The following is a 17,297-nucleotide window of genomic DNA, read 5'->3' as shown; positions in this document are numbered from 1 at the left end:
GGTAACACGGTGCCACGGACGAGTTAATTCGTTCTCAATAATACCTAACTTCAAAGCTAGATGTCAGCACCATACATACATTTGACCTACTTACAAATTGTTTCACTTTCGATCCAAAATGGCGTCACGAAAAAAAGTTACAAAATGAAGAAGCATTAGAGTTGTATTGTAGCTGCTGAAATACTTGGCAGTCAACAGGTTAATTAACTTAAACATGTCCTGCCTACTTTATTTTATATAATACTGCTATCACCATTAGAACAAAACTGTTAAGTTTTTTTTTGTACATTTCTCCAAGCATGAGCGGCAATATACCATACGTTACCTAAGTGAAACTCCTCCGGTAGTAGAGCGGTAAGTCTACTGATTTACAACGCTAAAATCCGGGTTTCGATACCCGTGGTGGGCAGAGCACAGATAGCCCATTGTGTAGCTTTGTGCTTAATTCAAAACAACAACTAAATGAATGGAGATTCACTGCTAAGGTAACAATAAGACATTTTCTGTCCCGGCATGGACAAGCATGTTAAAGCGTGCGACTTGTAATCTGAGGGTCGCGGGTTCGAATCCCCGTCGCACCAAACATGTTCGCCCTTTCAGCCGTGGGGGCGTTATAATGTTACGGTCAATCCTACTATTCGTTGGTAAAAGAGTAGCCCAAGAGTTGGCGGTGGGTGGTGATGACTAGCTGCCTTCCCTCTAGTCTTACACTGCTAGATTAGGGACGGCTAGCGCAGATAGCCCTCGAGTAGCTTTGCGCGAAATTCAAAAACAACAACAACAACATGATGTAGTGTCATCGTCACGTGTACAATAAGGTCGACCAATTAATTACAAGCAAGTCAATATTTCACTATTGACTTTCACTGCCACAACTTTTTCTAACTTGTTATCTCACCACTGCAAAACTAACTCTAGAATATGAACTGTAAAGTGAACTGTTGGGAGAATAAAAGAGGTTCTGTTGATAACTGGTCTGTTTTTCGTTATAGAGTCTAAAAATAATTATATGTATATTACAGTGATTAACATAAATGGACAAGCACAGACTAATAAACGTTATTTCATTAATTTGCTGTTCACATGACAACCAACATTATATTCAAAAGCTGAGCACCAAGTCTTTGTGAATTGTATAACAGTAATAATAAATCACCACTAGTTTTAATCAAAAACCTCATTAAAAGGGATTAAAACTCTCTTCTTCCCGGTCTTACATTGTGAGACACTTTAAATCTACCCATAAGAATTGAGGATTTGTGTGTTTTTGGTAAAAATCTCTCGTAGAACACAACATGATTCTGATGCAAATCTTATTCGAGACTTTAAATACTTCGTTTCCTATTGGTTACAGGCTGGAAACGGCCTAACGAGCGTAAATCTTATTCGAGACTTTAAATACTTCGTTTCCTATTGGTTACAGGCTGGACGCGGCCTTACGAACTAATTGGTTTGATTGTGGATCCAACGATCCAGGATTCTCGTGACACTGCAGCACTTTATGTCCCTATGTGCTTTCAAATACATATTTTGATCATTTCAGCCCATAGGTTGGGCTGGTTGTTGCCTCTCTAGTCTATAAAGTAAACAAACGGTAGAGAACAACTTGTAGAGAACGAACAGTTTTATGGGAAACAAAACATGGGACACCTTTCTAAATGGAACTTGTACCTTCCTGTAACCATATCTTTGAAAGACGTGGCTTGTGTGGTGAAACACATAAGCCTTTTTTGGGTTATCAAATACTCCCTTTCTATCCTAAATTAATGAAGAAGTGAGATTGCTATGAAAACACTCAAGGTAAATTTGAAACACATCTCTCATTACATTTTACCGTTTTTCATTGAGTTATACTAATTTCTGGAAGGCCTGGCATGGCCTAGCGCGTAAGGCGTGCGACTCGTAATCCGAGGGTCGCGGGTTCGCGCCCGAGTCGCGCTAAACATGCTCGCCCTCCCAGCCGTGAGGGCGTTATAATGTTACGGTCAATCCCACTATTCGTTGGTAAAAGAGTAGCCCAAGAGTTGGCGGTGGGTGGTGATGACTAGCTGCCTTCCCTCTAGTCTTACACTACTAAACCAGGGACGGCTAGCACAGATAGCCCTCGAGTAGCTTTGTGCGAAATTCCAAAACAAACATAATTTCTGGAGCTCCATGTATCATAAATGCCCTTGGCCAAAGGCAAACGGAAACAAAATAGCACAGTAGTGGAATAAATATTAGATTCCCTGTGGCGAGTATGAGATATCCGAAAACGCCTGAGTTATAAATTATGAAAATATTATTGTACCCACCAGTACGTATTCGTTCAGTTAAATTAACACAACACGGACACAGAATCGAGCTTACCGTTCGGTTAGCTGTGTTTTGGATCTTTGAAATACTTCCTTACTGGTGTGGTTTTACTGTGTTCACTTAACTATGTTACTCTCGATTAACTTCAAGGCCCGGCATGGCCAGGTGGGTTAAGGCGTTCGAATCCCGGTCGCACCAAACATGCTCGTCGCCCTTTCAGCCGTGGGGGCGTTACATTGTGACGGTCAATCCAATTATTCGTTGGCAAAAGAGTAGCCCAAGAGTTGGCGGTGGGTGGCGATGACTAGCTGCCTTCCCTCTAGTCTTAGACTGCTAAATTAGGGACGGCTAGCGCAGATAGCCCTCGAGTAGCTTGGCGCGAAATTCAAAACAAAGAAACAATTAAATTCAAAGTTTTAATTTGTTTGTTTTTCAGGACCACCTGAACCAATACAAAACTGCACCCTCCTCAACCAAACTCAAAGTGGAATTGGAATAGACTGCACAGATGGATATGATGGTAACTTAATGCCACAAATTTTCGTCGAGGTTTACGACATAATGACTGGAAATATTGTAGCAAATTTTTCGTCCTTTACTCTTTCGTTCTATATGAGAAGTCTTCCACCTGGTTTAAATTTTGCATTGAAAATATACGTCGTCAGCCATCAAGGGAGAAGTGAACCATTGGTCTTGAGAGGACAAACACTACCCATACCCGAGACGCAGTCTCGTCAAGGTGCGTAAGTGGACTTTATGTTTGATGACTCACTTAGAGTAATTAAACTGTTTATAAACGTACGATATATACATATGTATTAAATGCCTATCGCGGATAACAAATATAATCTTTCCATCTTACACTTACGCACATTAATTTAGATTTCGAATTTTTTTTATTAATAAACGTCAGCTAGTAAGGAAGTTGTTTTGTCTTTATTAACTCAATTTAACCAACGTTGTATTTATTTATAAAGACATTATTATTAATGAGGTCCTAAGCAATTTATTATCATTTCTTCGTCATAGATTTATGAAATATTTCTGGTTACGTAATTGTAATTGTACCTGATAATCCAGAACGTTCTGAGCTATGCATCTGCGTATCTACTCTAATAAAGATACATTTTATGTATATTAAACCATATGTGAAACTAGGCCCTGTATGGCCAGGTGGTTAAGGGACTCTACTCGTAACCTGAGGGTCGCGGGTTCGTATCACCATCACACCAAACATGCTCGCCCTTTCAGCCGTGGGGGCGTTATTAAATTACGGTCAATCCCACTATTCGTTGGTTGAAGAGTAGTCCAAGAGTTGGCGGTGGATGGTGATGACTAACTGCCTTCCCTCCAGTCTTACGCTGCTAAATTAGGGACGGCTAGCGCAGATAGCCCTCGAGTATCTTTGCGTGAAATTTCAAAACAAACAAACAAATTTTGTGAAACTAATAATAATAATGATAATCATATCAAAAGCGGATAACGCTTAACTGATTTCGTAAATCAGTTTATCTTTAAATAATTCAAAATGTCTAAAGATTGGATGAAACCTGTTAAGCCTTCCAAGATGAATTATCATATTGACATGGAAAGAGGTTTCTGCTTTTATTTCTTCTTTCATGGAACTCATGACCACGCTATCGATTTTGAAACACTGAAGCTGTCGTTAAGCAGTACCTCGCTATTGGAAGTCTAGGTTCTATTTTCGTTTTTCAGTGAAAGGAAAGCTCAGTATGGCCAAGCGGCTAGGGTACTCCATTTGTAATCTGAGGGTCGTGGGTTCGAATTCCCGTCACATCAAACATGCTCGCTCTTTCACCCGTGTGAGCGTTATAATGCGACGGACAATCCTACTATTCCTTGATGAAAGAGTAACCCAAGAGTTGGCGGTGGGTGGTGATTACTAGCTATCTTCCCTCTAATCTTACAGAATTAAATTAGGGACAGATAGCGCAGATAGTCCCCGTTTAGCTTTGCGCAAAATTCAAAATCAAACAAACGGTGAAACGAATATTAAAACCTAAAAATTCATTTGATTCTCGAATTACCTTTAAATAAAATCACGTATGTTTGTTTCATGTGTTTTGTTTATTACTCAAATTTTTTTGTTTATAATACAACTAATCAGAGGCTAGGATTTGCTGTTTTTAAGGCAGACCTTTCTCATGAATTTGTTTATTCATTTTGCTTCAATTAGAAATAATTATTTAATTTCACTAATATGTACATGTGTACCAGATTATAAAGCCAAAAACCAAAATAACAAAAAACCTTTAAACAAAAAGGCATAAAAAAGATGCTAACAACCTTTCTAGAAAGATAAATATTTCTTTAGAAAAAGAATCATCTCTGGAAATAACATCCAAATCTTCATTATTAATTAAACTGTGCTTGCAAGTAATCGAGCATGCCTCTCCGTGACAGTATTAAATTAGCTAGGCTTACAATTACCCAACCTACTGGGTTAATATTGACCTATCGCCACGTGATTCTAGTTCGATCCGTTTAAACCTAACTGCTTATAACTCTCAAACATATATGGCCCGGCATAGCCAAGCGCGTTAAGGCGTGCGACACGTAACTAGAGAGTCGCGGGTTCGCATCCCCGTCGCGCCAAACATTCTCGCCCTTTCAGCTGTGGGGGCGTTATAATGTGACGGTCAATCCCACTATTCGTTGGTAAAAGAGTAACCCAAGAGCTGGAGGTGGGTGGTGATGACTAGCTGCCTTCCCTCTAGTCTTACACTGCTAAATTAGGGACGGCTAGCACAGATAGCCCTCGAGTAGCTTTGTGCGAAATTCAAAAAACAACAAACATACATACATATCTAGAAAGCGGAAATTGTCATTGTAGAGAAAAAAACTTCAACACGTGTAATGTGCGTAGAAACTTAGTAAAGTATGGTATACACACGTATGCGACTTAGATATAATTTCTGCCAATCAGTGGAAAACAGCTAAGAGTCAAAAAGTATATAAGAACTAAACAGAACAATCATTTTTAAAAACACGTGACAGACAGTGTCGGACAGATTGATTATGTAACAAGTAGACATTCAAATAGCAGATAACCAAAGCGGTGGAAGGCCACGCATTACAACTGTCCATAAATAGCAGATAACCAAAACAGTGGAAGGCCACGCGCTACGACTATCCATGAATACCTATTGATGATAATGACTAATCCCACAACAACAGGTAAAAGTGAACAGTGCCCTCTAAACTGCAACTACTGTCCTTTTATAAGACCAGACAGTTGAGAAACGACTTTTACAGCTTTGACTTTATGCTAAGTGGTCTGTGAGGGTTGATATCCATAAAGACACACCCAACAGAAATGGTTGCATCAAGGGTGACTCCACTCTTGTCATCTGATGAATGCAAATATGGAAATTCTTCAGCCAACAACAGGTTATGTATATGAAGGATATGTGGTGGTAAATACGGTCTTTGGACAGTGTACTGAATACATCTACTCCAGGTACAAATCTCAGAGAACATGTCATTTAGAGATATGATGACGTTCCATAGAAATTATTTCAGAAAATAAAGTGAATGATGAAACATCAAACGACAAAATAATCTGAATTTAATGATTTCCGGCATGTGAACAAGTTGTATACTTTACTGAGTAACGCTTAACAAGACAGGAGAATATTCGTGATTTCTAAACTGTGAGCAAGTCATACATTTTACTGAGTAAGGCTTAGCAGGACAGGAGAATATTCGTGATTTCTAAACTGTGAGCAAGTCATACATTTTACTGAGTAAGGCTTAACAAGACAGGAGAATATTCGTGATTTCTAAACTGTGAGCAAGTCATACATTTTACTGAGTAAGGCTTAGCAGGACAGGAGAATATTCGTGATTTCTAAACTGTGAGCAAGTCATACATTTTACTGAGTAAGGCTTAACAAGACAGGAGAATATTCGTGATTTCTAAACTGTGAGCAAGTCATATATTTTACTGAGTAAGGCTTAGCAGGACAGGAGAATATTCGTGATTTCTAAACTGTGAGCAAATCATACATTTTACTGAGTAAGGCTTAGCAGGACAGGAGAATATTCGTGATTTCTAAGCTCTGAGCAAGTCATACATTTTACTGAGTAAGGCTTAACAAGACAGGAGAATATTCGTGATTTCTAAGCTCTGAGCAAGTCATACATTTTACTGAGTAAGGCTTAACAAGACAGGAGAATATTCGTGATTTCTAAACTGTGAGCAAGTCATACATTTTACTGAGTAAGGCTTAACAAGACAGGAGAATATTCGTGATTTCTAAACTGTGAGCAAGTCATACATTTTACTGAGTAAGGCTTAACAATACAGGAGAATATTCGTGATTTCTAAACTGTGAGCAAGTCATACATTTTACTGAGTAAGGCTTAGCAGGACAGGAGAATATTCGTGATTTCTAAACTGTGAGCAAATCATACATTTTACTGAGTAAGGCTTAGCAGGACAGGAGAATATTCGTGATTTCTAAGCTCTGAGCAAGTCATACATTTTACTGAGTAAGGCTTAACAAGACAGGAGAATATTCGTGATTTCTAAGCTCTGAGCAAGTCATACATTTTACTGAGTAAGGCTTAACAAGACAAGAGAATATTCGTGATTTCTAAACTGTGAGCAAATCATACATTTTACTGAGTAAGGCTTAGCAGGACAGGAGAATATTCGTGATTTCTAAGCTCTGAGCAAGTCATACATTTTACTGAGTAAGGCTTAACAAGACAGGAGAATATTCGTGATTTCTAAACTCTGAGCAAGTCATACATTTTACTGAGTAAGGCTTAACAAGACAAGAGAATATTCGTGATCTCTTCTTTCTCACCCACTTAGGTATTTGCAATAAATTTATAATGCAATAATGAATTAATTAACAATTGTTAATGTAACTGCTGAATGTTTTGAGTAATGTTTATTCTACAAGTATAATTTTGATTTTCACGATGCCACATTTTCGTCGATGATTATGTATATATATTTTTTTCTATTTATTCGACTGTAAAACTAAGAATTTACTGCAAATTACCAGTACTGTTACTTTTCTATAACCACCAAAACATTCTATATTTTTTACAGGAAAACAATGGAAGCTTTTATTAAACCCTATTCTAATTGCCCTGTTGTTTATTGTGGTCGTGTTTATTTTAATCGCTTTATGCGCAGTGGTAATTTTGAAGAGAAGACAAATACGGAAACGTCAAGGTAAGAAATAACGTTATTTTATATCTTTTATTTAAACACTAATACCTTGAAACAGTGTAGTTGTTACTAGATATGTGTACAAAAATTAAGAAAATCTAACAATAACGTACTTCAACTTATCTTCTGATTGTATTGTTAACTTTACAAAATTATTATAAAATAACAGTGTGTGTTTGTGTTCTTTGTTCGAAATTTAACGTTTTATATTTTTAAAATGTACATATTTGGTCGTTCCGTACAAAATTTTGAAAGCAAATAGTACATCAAACACGAGCATATGCTGAGGTTAGTTTCATCTTGTAGGAACGATGTCCCAGGCCTATTGTTGTCCATATCGTCTATAACGTGCCGCCAGATGGCCATCCATATTTCCAACGTAACACGATTATCGAAAGGATAATGTTTTTATAACCATACAGACTTCACTTTTGCAGATGAACGAGTTTCAACGAAATGACTTAAGAATCAGTTTTTGAACCTATCACTGTTTTAAACGCTCTGCTGTGTTATCTTTACCACCTTCCATAGAGAACCTATTGTATTAGCTTTACCCTCTTCCATGACGAACCTGCTGTGTTAGCTTTACCCTCTTCCACAGAGAACCTGCTGTGTTAGCTTTACCCTCTTCCACAGAAAACCTGCTGTGTTAGCTTTGCCCTCTTCCACAGAGAACCTGTTGTATTAGCTTTACCCTCTTCCACAGAGAACCTGTTGTGTTAGCTTTACCCTCTTCCACAGAGAACCTGTTGTGTTAGCTTTACCCTCTTCCACAGAGAACCTGTTGTATTAGCTTTACCCTCTTCCACAGAGAACCTGCTGTGTTAGCTTTACCCTCTTCCACAGAAAACCTGCTGTGTAAGCTTTACCCTCTTTCATAGAGAATCTGATGTTTTAGCTTTACCTCTTCCATGAAAAAAACTGCTGTGTTAGCTTTACCTCATTCCACAGAAAACAATGGCAAATTTATTCTTCGGAAAGCTGTGCTATTTTCTTTTACGTGGCTTAACAGTCCCAGTTTAGCAAAATTCCTATTCAGGTCGCTTTCTAATAACTTTCCTGGATACATTACAATGCTGTTTGATCATAGAACCAAATACATTCGTGATAGCGAATTCTCCACTGCGTTAGCACACAATATTGTTCAAATAAAATGAGGTTAGCCTTATGTATTGAAACTTATCTAAAAGTTGTCTTTTAAACTAAGAAATAAGTTGATGTTTTTGCCTCAATACGCATCAAGCAAAGTTTATAAGCTTATTTGATGTTTTTTCAGTTGAGCAACAACCCGAAGATAAACTTCCGTAAGTGCCCTATTTTACATAAGTTAACTTAAGAATGTAGAAGAAATTTAAACTGTCTTGTTGATGGCATTTCTATACTCTTTTATCTCTGCAATGGCATTTCTAACGTTTAAATAATTTTAGGCTTAACTTCGATTAAAGTAGTATAGATGTCACAATATTACATTTGATACGGAAACAGACATTTTTTTCTGTAATTATAAATAATATTATACTAGCCATCTTCTTGTAGTCAGTGAACTCTCAGTTAATCATTGTTTGTTTGTTTCTTATTTTTCAATGTCACGCAAAGCAACACGAGGTGTATCTGCGCTGGTCGTCCCTCATTTAGCTGTGTAAAACTAGAGGGAAGGCAGCTATTCTTTACCATTCACCGCTAATTCTTGGACTACTATTTTACCAACAAATAGTGGAATCGACTGTTACATTGTAACGCCCCCACCGCTAAAAGGCCGAGCACGTTTGGTGTGACGGGGATTCGAACCTTTGACTCTTAGATTACAAGTTAATCGTGCTAACCACCTGGCCATTTCAGGCCCGTTAGTTACTGAAAACTAATCAAATGTAATATAATTATTATTTAATATAAAATAAATAATTAATAAATAATTTATTTATAATTATTACAACATAATATTATGAGCTCATAATTAAATATCATGAAACTACGATCTGAAATCATAGCGATTTGTTGAATTATCTGTTAGGTATTCTATGTTACGAGGGCCCGTGGTTAGAGAGCATACTCGTAATCTGAGGGTCGTGGGTTCAAATCCCCTTCACACCAAACATGCTAGCCCTTTTAGCCGTGGGTATTTTACAATATGAGGGTCAATCCAACTAATCGTTGGTAAAAGAGTATTCCAAAAGTTGGCAGTGGGTGGTGAAGACTAGCTGCCTTCCCTCTAGTCTTGCACTACTAAATTAGGAATGGCTAGCGCAGATATCCCTCGTGTTGCTTTGCGAGAAATTCAAAGCAAAAAAAAATGTTTGTGTTGCGATATCTCTTCAAAGTTGTTTAGCCCCCTAGTAGCTCAGCAGTACGTCTGTGGACTCACAACGCTAAAATCCGGGTTTCGATACCCGTGGTGGGCAGAGCACAGATAGCCCATTGTGTAGCTTTGTGCTTAATTCAAAACAACAACATCAAAGTTGTTTATTATTCAATATCCAACTAATTTGTATAGAACTATTGAAATTTTTCGGAACAGTTGATGGCAACACTTATTTTTTTTTCTTTCAGAAACATTATATTACAATAAAAAACTCAAACCATAAATAAACTTTAGGTGGAGATGCTCATTTGGCAGGCATTTATTTTTCTACATATGCTTTAGCTTTAGAAAATTGTCAACTGTTTTTATATACTAGGCTTCCATTTTACACGAATAGACAGAGTATTCTTATACGTAGAAAACAAACAAAAAAAAATCTTCATTATATATCGTCTTGCCATTTCCGAAACCTTAAGGGGCTTTACAAAACCACAGTCGAAATTACGTTTTTGCTATTGTTTTTGTGAGACTCGTTCATTTTCCTCAGTGTTTGGTTATTGGTTACTAATCCTAATATTTTTTTATAATGTTCTCTCAGCTTAGAAACAAAATAAAAAGTCTGATAAACGGATCTGTTGTGTTTTCACAAACCACGCAGATAAAAGTGAACAAAACAACCAGAGTTAAGTTTTACGTACACGAACAGAAAGTCTTATTCCATGGAACCCTAAGTGAACGAGTGAGTTTTTCACACTGATAAAAAAAACAACAACTGACTTTATTGTTTTGAATTAAGCACAAAGCTACACAATGGGCTATCTGTGCTCTGCCCACCACGGGTATCGAAACCCGGATTTTAGCGTTGTAAGTCCGCAGACGTACCGCTGAGCCACTGGGGTGGCCTGACTTCATTGAATGTAGCATTAAAACGTTTGAGTGCGACGAATAGTATCGTTAACGACCGCTAGGGAAAAGTTGAATTTCTTGAAATCATTCAAGTATATATGAAACGTGGGAAAGAAATGAAGTTAATAAAGACATTTCTTTTACATTGTTACTTTATTTTAAAGTGTTAAAGCTAAACAACTTGCTTTAAATTTAATATCAGTTTGGTACTATGAAAACAAGAAGAAATGTACAGTTTATTGTGGTTTGTTGTTTCTTTTCACACATATAAGATATAATTAGCCCTCTATAAACACGGTATCCATCAGCTTCTTAAAGCATATTACACAATAAGCATGAAATGAGATAAATAACTTGACATGTTGCAACATGTCCAGGCGGAGAGGAGACCGTATCAACACTATTTTGTTATTCCTGGAGCAATGGTATTGCCAGGAAGCACAGAAAGCAAGCAACCTACCAGGAACTGTTAACTTACTGTTCTGCACTGCAACTGAACGAAGCTACATGTTTCCACGCAAACTGATTCTCTGCACGTAACATCTTTCCCCTCGCACGAGACCTGTATTGGTCTGAGCATGAAACGAATCATAGACACAAACAAGACGTTTCAGTTTGAACTAATCACAGTTAGTAGTTACAACTTTATTATCTTCTATTCCCAGGAAAGAAGAGCTGACCACAAGCAGCGGAGTAACATGAAAGTTTCTGCAGTCAAATAACTCAATAAGAGAATCGTGAAAATCTAAAATTAGCAATTATGTGAAAAAATAGTGCAGCATTAAAGTGCTGGTTGTCAGTAGGTATTTTTATAAGATACCTGAAGTCTGGAAATATGAAGTGTCATTTTGGGTACAACAGAAACGAATACCAGAAGAGTGTTTATTAAATAAAACCATAACTCTGGCAAAACGTTTGTTTATAATCATTAAAAAAAATTCAAGATGGGTGCATTTGGATTTTACACCTGTTCGTTTTATTTTTAAGCACAAAGTTATTACACTCAAGGCTATCCGTGTCGTATCCACCAAGGGTATCGAAACTCTGTTTATAGCATAAGAAACCTTTAGACTTACCGCTAGGGGGCTATCTTATACCTCTTGCGTTCTTTATTTACATCTAGAATCAACAGAAACAAATATAAAGCATCTTTACAATACAATCAGTAGAATATAGATTAAACACAATAACTAATTTTATTAGCGAAGTTTTATATTTAGCGAATTCCAAACATGTCTTGTTTTCACAAGAGTTTCTGATATTTAGTTAACGATTATTGCTACTCGCTATTATATAATGTGTAGGAAAAGTGGAACTTTCTTATCTGGAGATAAAGTTTCATTGTCTTCCAGTGAGTCAGTGGCAACTTTTCGAGCTTACAAAGCTAGAATCCAGAGCTCGAGACCTCGCGTTGTACAAAACTTTGGTGTATCTTTGGTCTAAAACAATAATAGATATTATTATTGGGATATTTCAATCTTAAGATATAATTTTGCATTCTATCAGAGTTCACCTCACTTCAAATTGTTTTATGCGATTTGTTGGAGTAGCTTGTCACTATTATTTTCATTGGAAAATAACAACACAAATAAACCTATCTTTGTTTTTATGTCGGCCCGGCATGGTCAAGCGTGTGAAGGCGTTCGACTCATAATCCGAGGATCGCGGGTTCGAATCCCGGTCGCACCAAACATGCTGGTCATTTCAGCCGTGGGGGCGTTATAATGTGACGGTCAATCCCACTATTCGTTGGTAAAAGAGTAGCCCAAGAGTTGGCGGTGGGTGGTGATGACTAACTGCCTTCCCTACACTACTAGTCTTACACTACTAAATTAGGGACGGCTCGGTGTAGTGGGCTAACAACCTACTCACTTAAATACCTGTTGAAGAATCCGCAAGCGATTGCGGCCCTATGTTCCTTGATGGAATCTAATGGTGATAATTAACTAACTAACTTGTTTTTATGTATTAATTCCTGTTTTTTATATTTAATTTCGTAGTAATGTTTTATAATATCTTGTTTTAATTCAAATTGGCGTTTTCACGGTTTTCTTCTTAAATAATGAATAGAATGTAAAAACCAAACTGTTAACAATATTATTTGATACGCAGCATAGTTTGTTTGTTTGCTTAAAGCCAAGCACAAACTATACAACAAGCTATCTGTGCTCTGCTCATCATGGGTGTCGAACTCGGTTTGTAGCGTTGTACGTACGCAGACATATGCTGCGCCGCCGGAGGGCACAAATTATGGAGTGCTCGCTGTAGCTCACGGTCGCTGTGTGTCTGTGGACTTACAACGCTGAAAATCCGTAGTGGGCAGAGCACAGATAACTGTCTAGCCTTGTGTTTAACCTCAAACAAACAACCAAAGAAATGCATACTGGACAGTAAGGCCAACAGAAACAAATAAAGCCTGATAAAATATATAAGTATATATCACATGAATTAACATTAGACTATTATTTTAGGACTACGAGTTTTATAATACACATTCATATAATGATATCCAAAAGTTTTTCGCTATATTTCTAGGAAGTATACAAGTCCTCCAGAAAAGGAAATAATACCTACCGAGGACTTCGCTAAGGACTTTTATGAAGAAAAATGTCCAGATGTAATTCCAGGTAATTATTTATAATTATTATAATTATTATAATTTATAATTAAACATATATATATATATATACATGATTGTCTAACACAGGATTGTGTTATCATAATAAGGTCTTGTTTCTAATTATCCACCTAGATAGCAAAGACATTTATAATTAAACATCTATACACATGATCGTATAAAATGAAATTCTGTTACCATAATCAGGTTTAGTTTCTAGTCACCAGACTTTGTTCAACTTGACTATATTGACTGTTGAATGCTATTTTATGAACAACATGTATGTAAACGCTGGTACATTACAAGCTGAAATTTTTCTATATATTCAATGATGAATGTTGATTCATTAGCAGATTCCAAATACCTTGAAATCCCTGTTTGTAACCTCGTCAGTCAGGAAGAGGGGCGACTTCCAAAACAAATATGTATTGTAGCAGGATCATCAAACCGAGAATTCGAGGGTAACTTCGTAAGTAGTTCTTAAAATACGTGTATTAGAAAGCTAAGGATATAGAAGAAAGAAAAGAAGTGATAGATGTATCCAGAAAAATACGAAACTACAGTAATGTTAACCATTAGTGTCACGGTGTTTTTCAAATCACCAGAATACGAAACTACAGTAATGTTAACCATTAGTGTCACGGTGTTCTTCAAATCACCAAAATACGAAACTACAGTAATGTTAATCATTAGTGTCATGGTGTTCTTCAAATCACCAAAATACGAAACTACAGTAATGTTAATCATTAGTGTCACGGTGTTTTTCAAATCACCAAAATACGAAACTACAGTAATGTTAATCATTAGTGTCATGGTGTTCTTCAAATCACCAAAACAATACATTTTTCTCTATTAACACTCATTCCTTTATGACATTTTTTATATAATTTATACATGTTAACTATACACTGGTACAAATGTGGGGAAAAAAAATTCCGAAACCAACGGATCTATAATATTGTATTTTACGTTTTTATATATTATTGGTTATTAAATAGACTCGGCATGGCCAGGTGAGTTAAGGCGTTCGCTTCGTAATCCGAGGGTCGCGGGTTCGAAGCACGATCGCACCAAACATGCTCGTCGCCCTTTCAGCCGTGCGGGCGTTATAATGTTACGATCAATCCTACTATTCGTTGGTAAAAGAATAGCCCAAGAGTTGGTGGTGGGTGGCGATGACTAGCTGCCTTCCCTCTAGTCTTACACTGCTAAATTAGGGACGGCTAGCGCAGATAGCCCTCGAGTAGCTTTCCGCGAAATTAAAAAAAAAAACCAACAACTGGTTATTAAATAATAAAAATTCGGAAATAAATCAGTTAATAATATTCTTTATATTTATATACAATTAATTTTCACCTAAGAATAACTTCACTTGTTTATTTTAATACAATCCTAATATAATACCCTATTCATAGACTAAACAAATAACAATGTCCAACATATTTACTGAAAGAGTTATAGCATAAAATATAGTTCACTGATTCATTAAATAACTGGTTAAGTGAGAATTGGATTTTTTTTTTTTTACTTTACTCTTGAATTTTTCCACTTTTATCTTTTGACAATGAAATGAATTTTCACGATTCTCCAAGGAAATTCACGAAGCGCACCCTAGTGAAAGCGATAATCGTCAGACGAAGATGTGGCACGATCCGGCATTGCTCCAGGGAATCCCTTCGGAATACTATAGCGGAGAGTATATTGACCTTCAAACAGGATACAGAAAAGACGTGGCTAAAACCTCATCCTTAGCATCACATGAAAGAAACTTCAAACAAACGGACGTTTGAGAGGTTTGAAATCGTGAAAAGTGATTCAGTGTGCCTTGCCTTTGCTAAGTTGTGTTGGTATTTGCCCTACCTTCAGTCGCACTACATACAATTCACTAGAAATATTCTATGAAATGACTGGCGCGTGTTATAACCAATTATTCTGGAAGATAAACACAAAATATAACTGATCTCAAAACCTTCGGCTGTTTAGAATTGAGTAGTAAAATCACATTATGAGGGGAATCTAGTGTATATTAAAATTGTTTCCATTTCTTGTTAAAATCTTGAATGGTAAACAATTTGAGAATTGGAGATATGTCAATGGTATTTATGTTCACAACTATCTGATATCGAAGACATTTTAAACCGTATTTCTCATTCAAGTACACCATGGTCTTATTTCTACAGCGGATGAAGCAATACAGCGTTCTCTGGCTTAGTTAATCTGTCAAAAATCCCAAATATATATTTAACATTATACGTACCGATATCAGTTCTGTTTATAATTTTTTACACAACTCAAAATGGTAATTGTGATTACAAATCGCTCATTTCTGTAACCTCTGTAATTTCACACACACAAACATATATATATATGTGTATATATACCATTATCATGAAATTACCATTATAATAAAATATGTTATGTACTTAATTACTTCAGTTGTAATCTATTACTTTTAAAATTGAAATATCCTTATTTGTATTAATATTTATTTTAATTTAAATTATAAAATAAAATAAAAATTGTTTCAATCGTAACATATGCCAAAGTCTAATGATTGATAGCATGATATTTATGTAATTATAACTGAATATTTATCTGGCTGAATCTAATTTGATATCCCGTGTTCGAACAGTGGTATAGTCATTTGTTAAAAGCATGATTTGTGTGTATGTGAACCAAATAAACGAAACAGTTAAATGGATTAATATTTGAAAAATTGCTAAAACAGATAAGATTTTTTGATTAAATGCCATTGAAACAAAAGTGAATATTGTAATTGTGAAATAAATCGAGAAGACATTGTTCGTTTGGTATGTTGTGTCACGGATATAATGACCTTTTTTATTCACACGTAAAGAACACCTTTCTGATCTTGTACAACACACATGCTTTCCTGATCTTAAATTAAACCTTTATAAATTTGTGTTTATGTGGGAGTTCAAAAGTTAAACTACATTTCTTATGATATATTGCTGTTTATTTTGCTATTAAGTTTCAATAAGCTGTTTAAGAAATGCGTTACAAAGTTCAATTCCTTTTAAGCAATTTTAGTAATATAATATCGATTTCTTTTTAATACAAAAACACCTTTGATCAATGCAGACCAGCCGTGGGGGTGTTATAATGTGACGGTCAATCCCACTATTCGTTGGTAAAAGAGTAGCCCAAGAGTTGGCGGTGGGTGGTAATGACTAGCTGCCTTCCCTCTAATCTTACACTGCTAAATTAGGGACGGCTAGCACAGATAGCCCTCGAGTAGTTTTGTGCGAAATTCAAAAACAAACAAAAAAACAAACAATTAATGCAGACCTTTGTAACTAAACATGATCATTCTTTCTCACAAGCGATGGTATTTATATCTTTTCTTCAATAACAAATATTAATAACGAACTGCCATTATCTGTTATAAATTTGACCATTGCATAAAAAAACAAAAGAAACACACTACAATTTACATGTCTTCACGAACAGTTACTTTTAGCTAATTTATTTATTGTTTAATTGTATTTTATATAATAAAGAAAACAATAAAAAAACTAATGGTTTTATTGGTCACTCAAGAACAAAGTAGATACCAAGTTGAGACAACTGACCCAGTCAGCAAGTAGTTGATATTGAAATGATGCAGTAAACTTAATAGTTATCTAAGTTATTTTAATGTGTTTTCTTATTGCAAAGCCACGTCGGGCTATCTTCTGAATCTACCGAAGTGAATCGAACCCCTGAGTTGTAAGTTCGGAGACTTACCCCTGTACTAGTAGGGAGCGTTATTTTAATGAACAGTCTCCAAAAAAGATAAAAGTTAGAATTAAAAGTGCTAAGATCAAGCTTATGTTAAAATATAAACAGCTATCTTATTTTACCAGCTTCTCTCAAATTATAAAATCGATGGTTTCTTATGATAAAAGATGCATTTGCACATTTCTTGAAGTGAGTGTTCATGTCGAGAGCTCAAACAAGAACGTTGTAGT

The 17,297-nt window shown here is 36.1% G+C and overlaps 1 protein-coding gene across 2 annotated transcripts in view; it reads left to right on the top strand.

Moving 5' to 3' along the window:
* The window catches only part of LOC143246954 (neural cell adhesion molecule 2-like), a 171,146-nt gene extending 155,005 nt beyond the window's left edge, over positions 1–16,141 (top strand). Inside the window, exons 8-13 of one of the 2 annotated variants that reach the window (XM_076494224.1) lie at positions 2,732–3,034; positions 7,382–7,507; positions 8,781–8,808; positions 13,245–13,336; positions 13,680–13,795; positions 14,919–16,141. In XM_076494224.1, coding sequence (XP_076350339.1) covers positions 2,732–3,034; positions 7,382–7,507; positions 8,781–8,808; positions 13,245–13,336; positions 13,680–13,795; positions 14,919–15,116 — 863 coding nt within the window. In that variant the 3' untranslated portion in view covers positions 15,117–16,141. Of the gene's footprint in view, positions 1–2,731; positions 3,035–7,381; positions 7,508–8,780; positions 8,809–13,244; positions 13,337–13,676; positions 13,796–14,918 lie in introns of both variants that reach the window. The other variant, XM_076494223.1, reaches the window with a different exon arrangement.
* The last annotated feature ends 1,156 nt before the right edge of the window (positions 16,142–17,297 follow it).

The sequence above is a fragment of the Tachypleus tridentatus genome, chromosome 3 (genome assembly GCF_004210375.1).
Source record: "Tachypleus tridentatus isolate NWPU-2018 chromosome 3, ASM421037v1, whole genome shotgun sequence".
NCBI classification, from domain to species: Eukaryota; Metazoa; Arthropoda; class Merostomata; order Xiphosura; family Limulidae; genus Tachypleus; species Tachypleus tridentatus.
The sequence above is the reverse complement of the archived record's forward strand: the minus strand, read 5'-3'. Positions and strand labels throughout refer to the sequence as shown.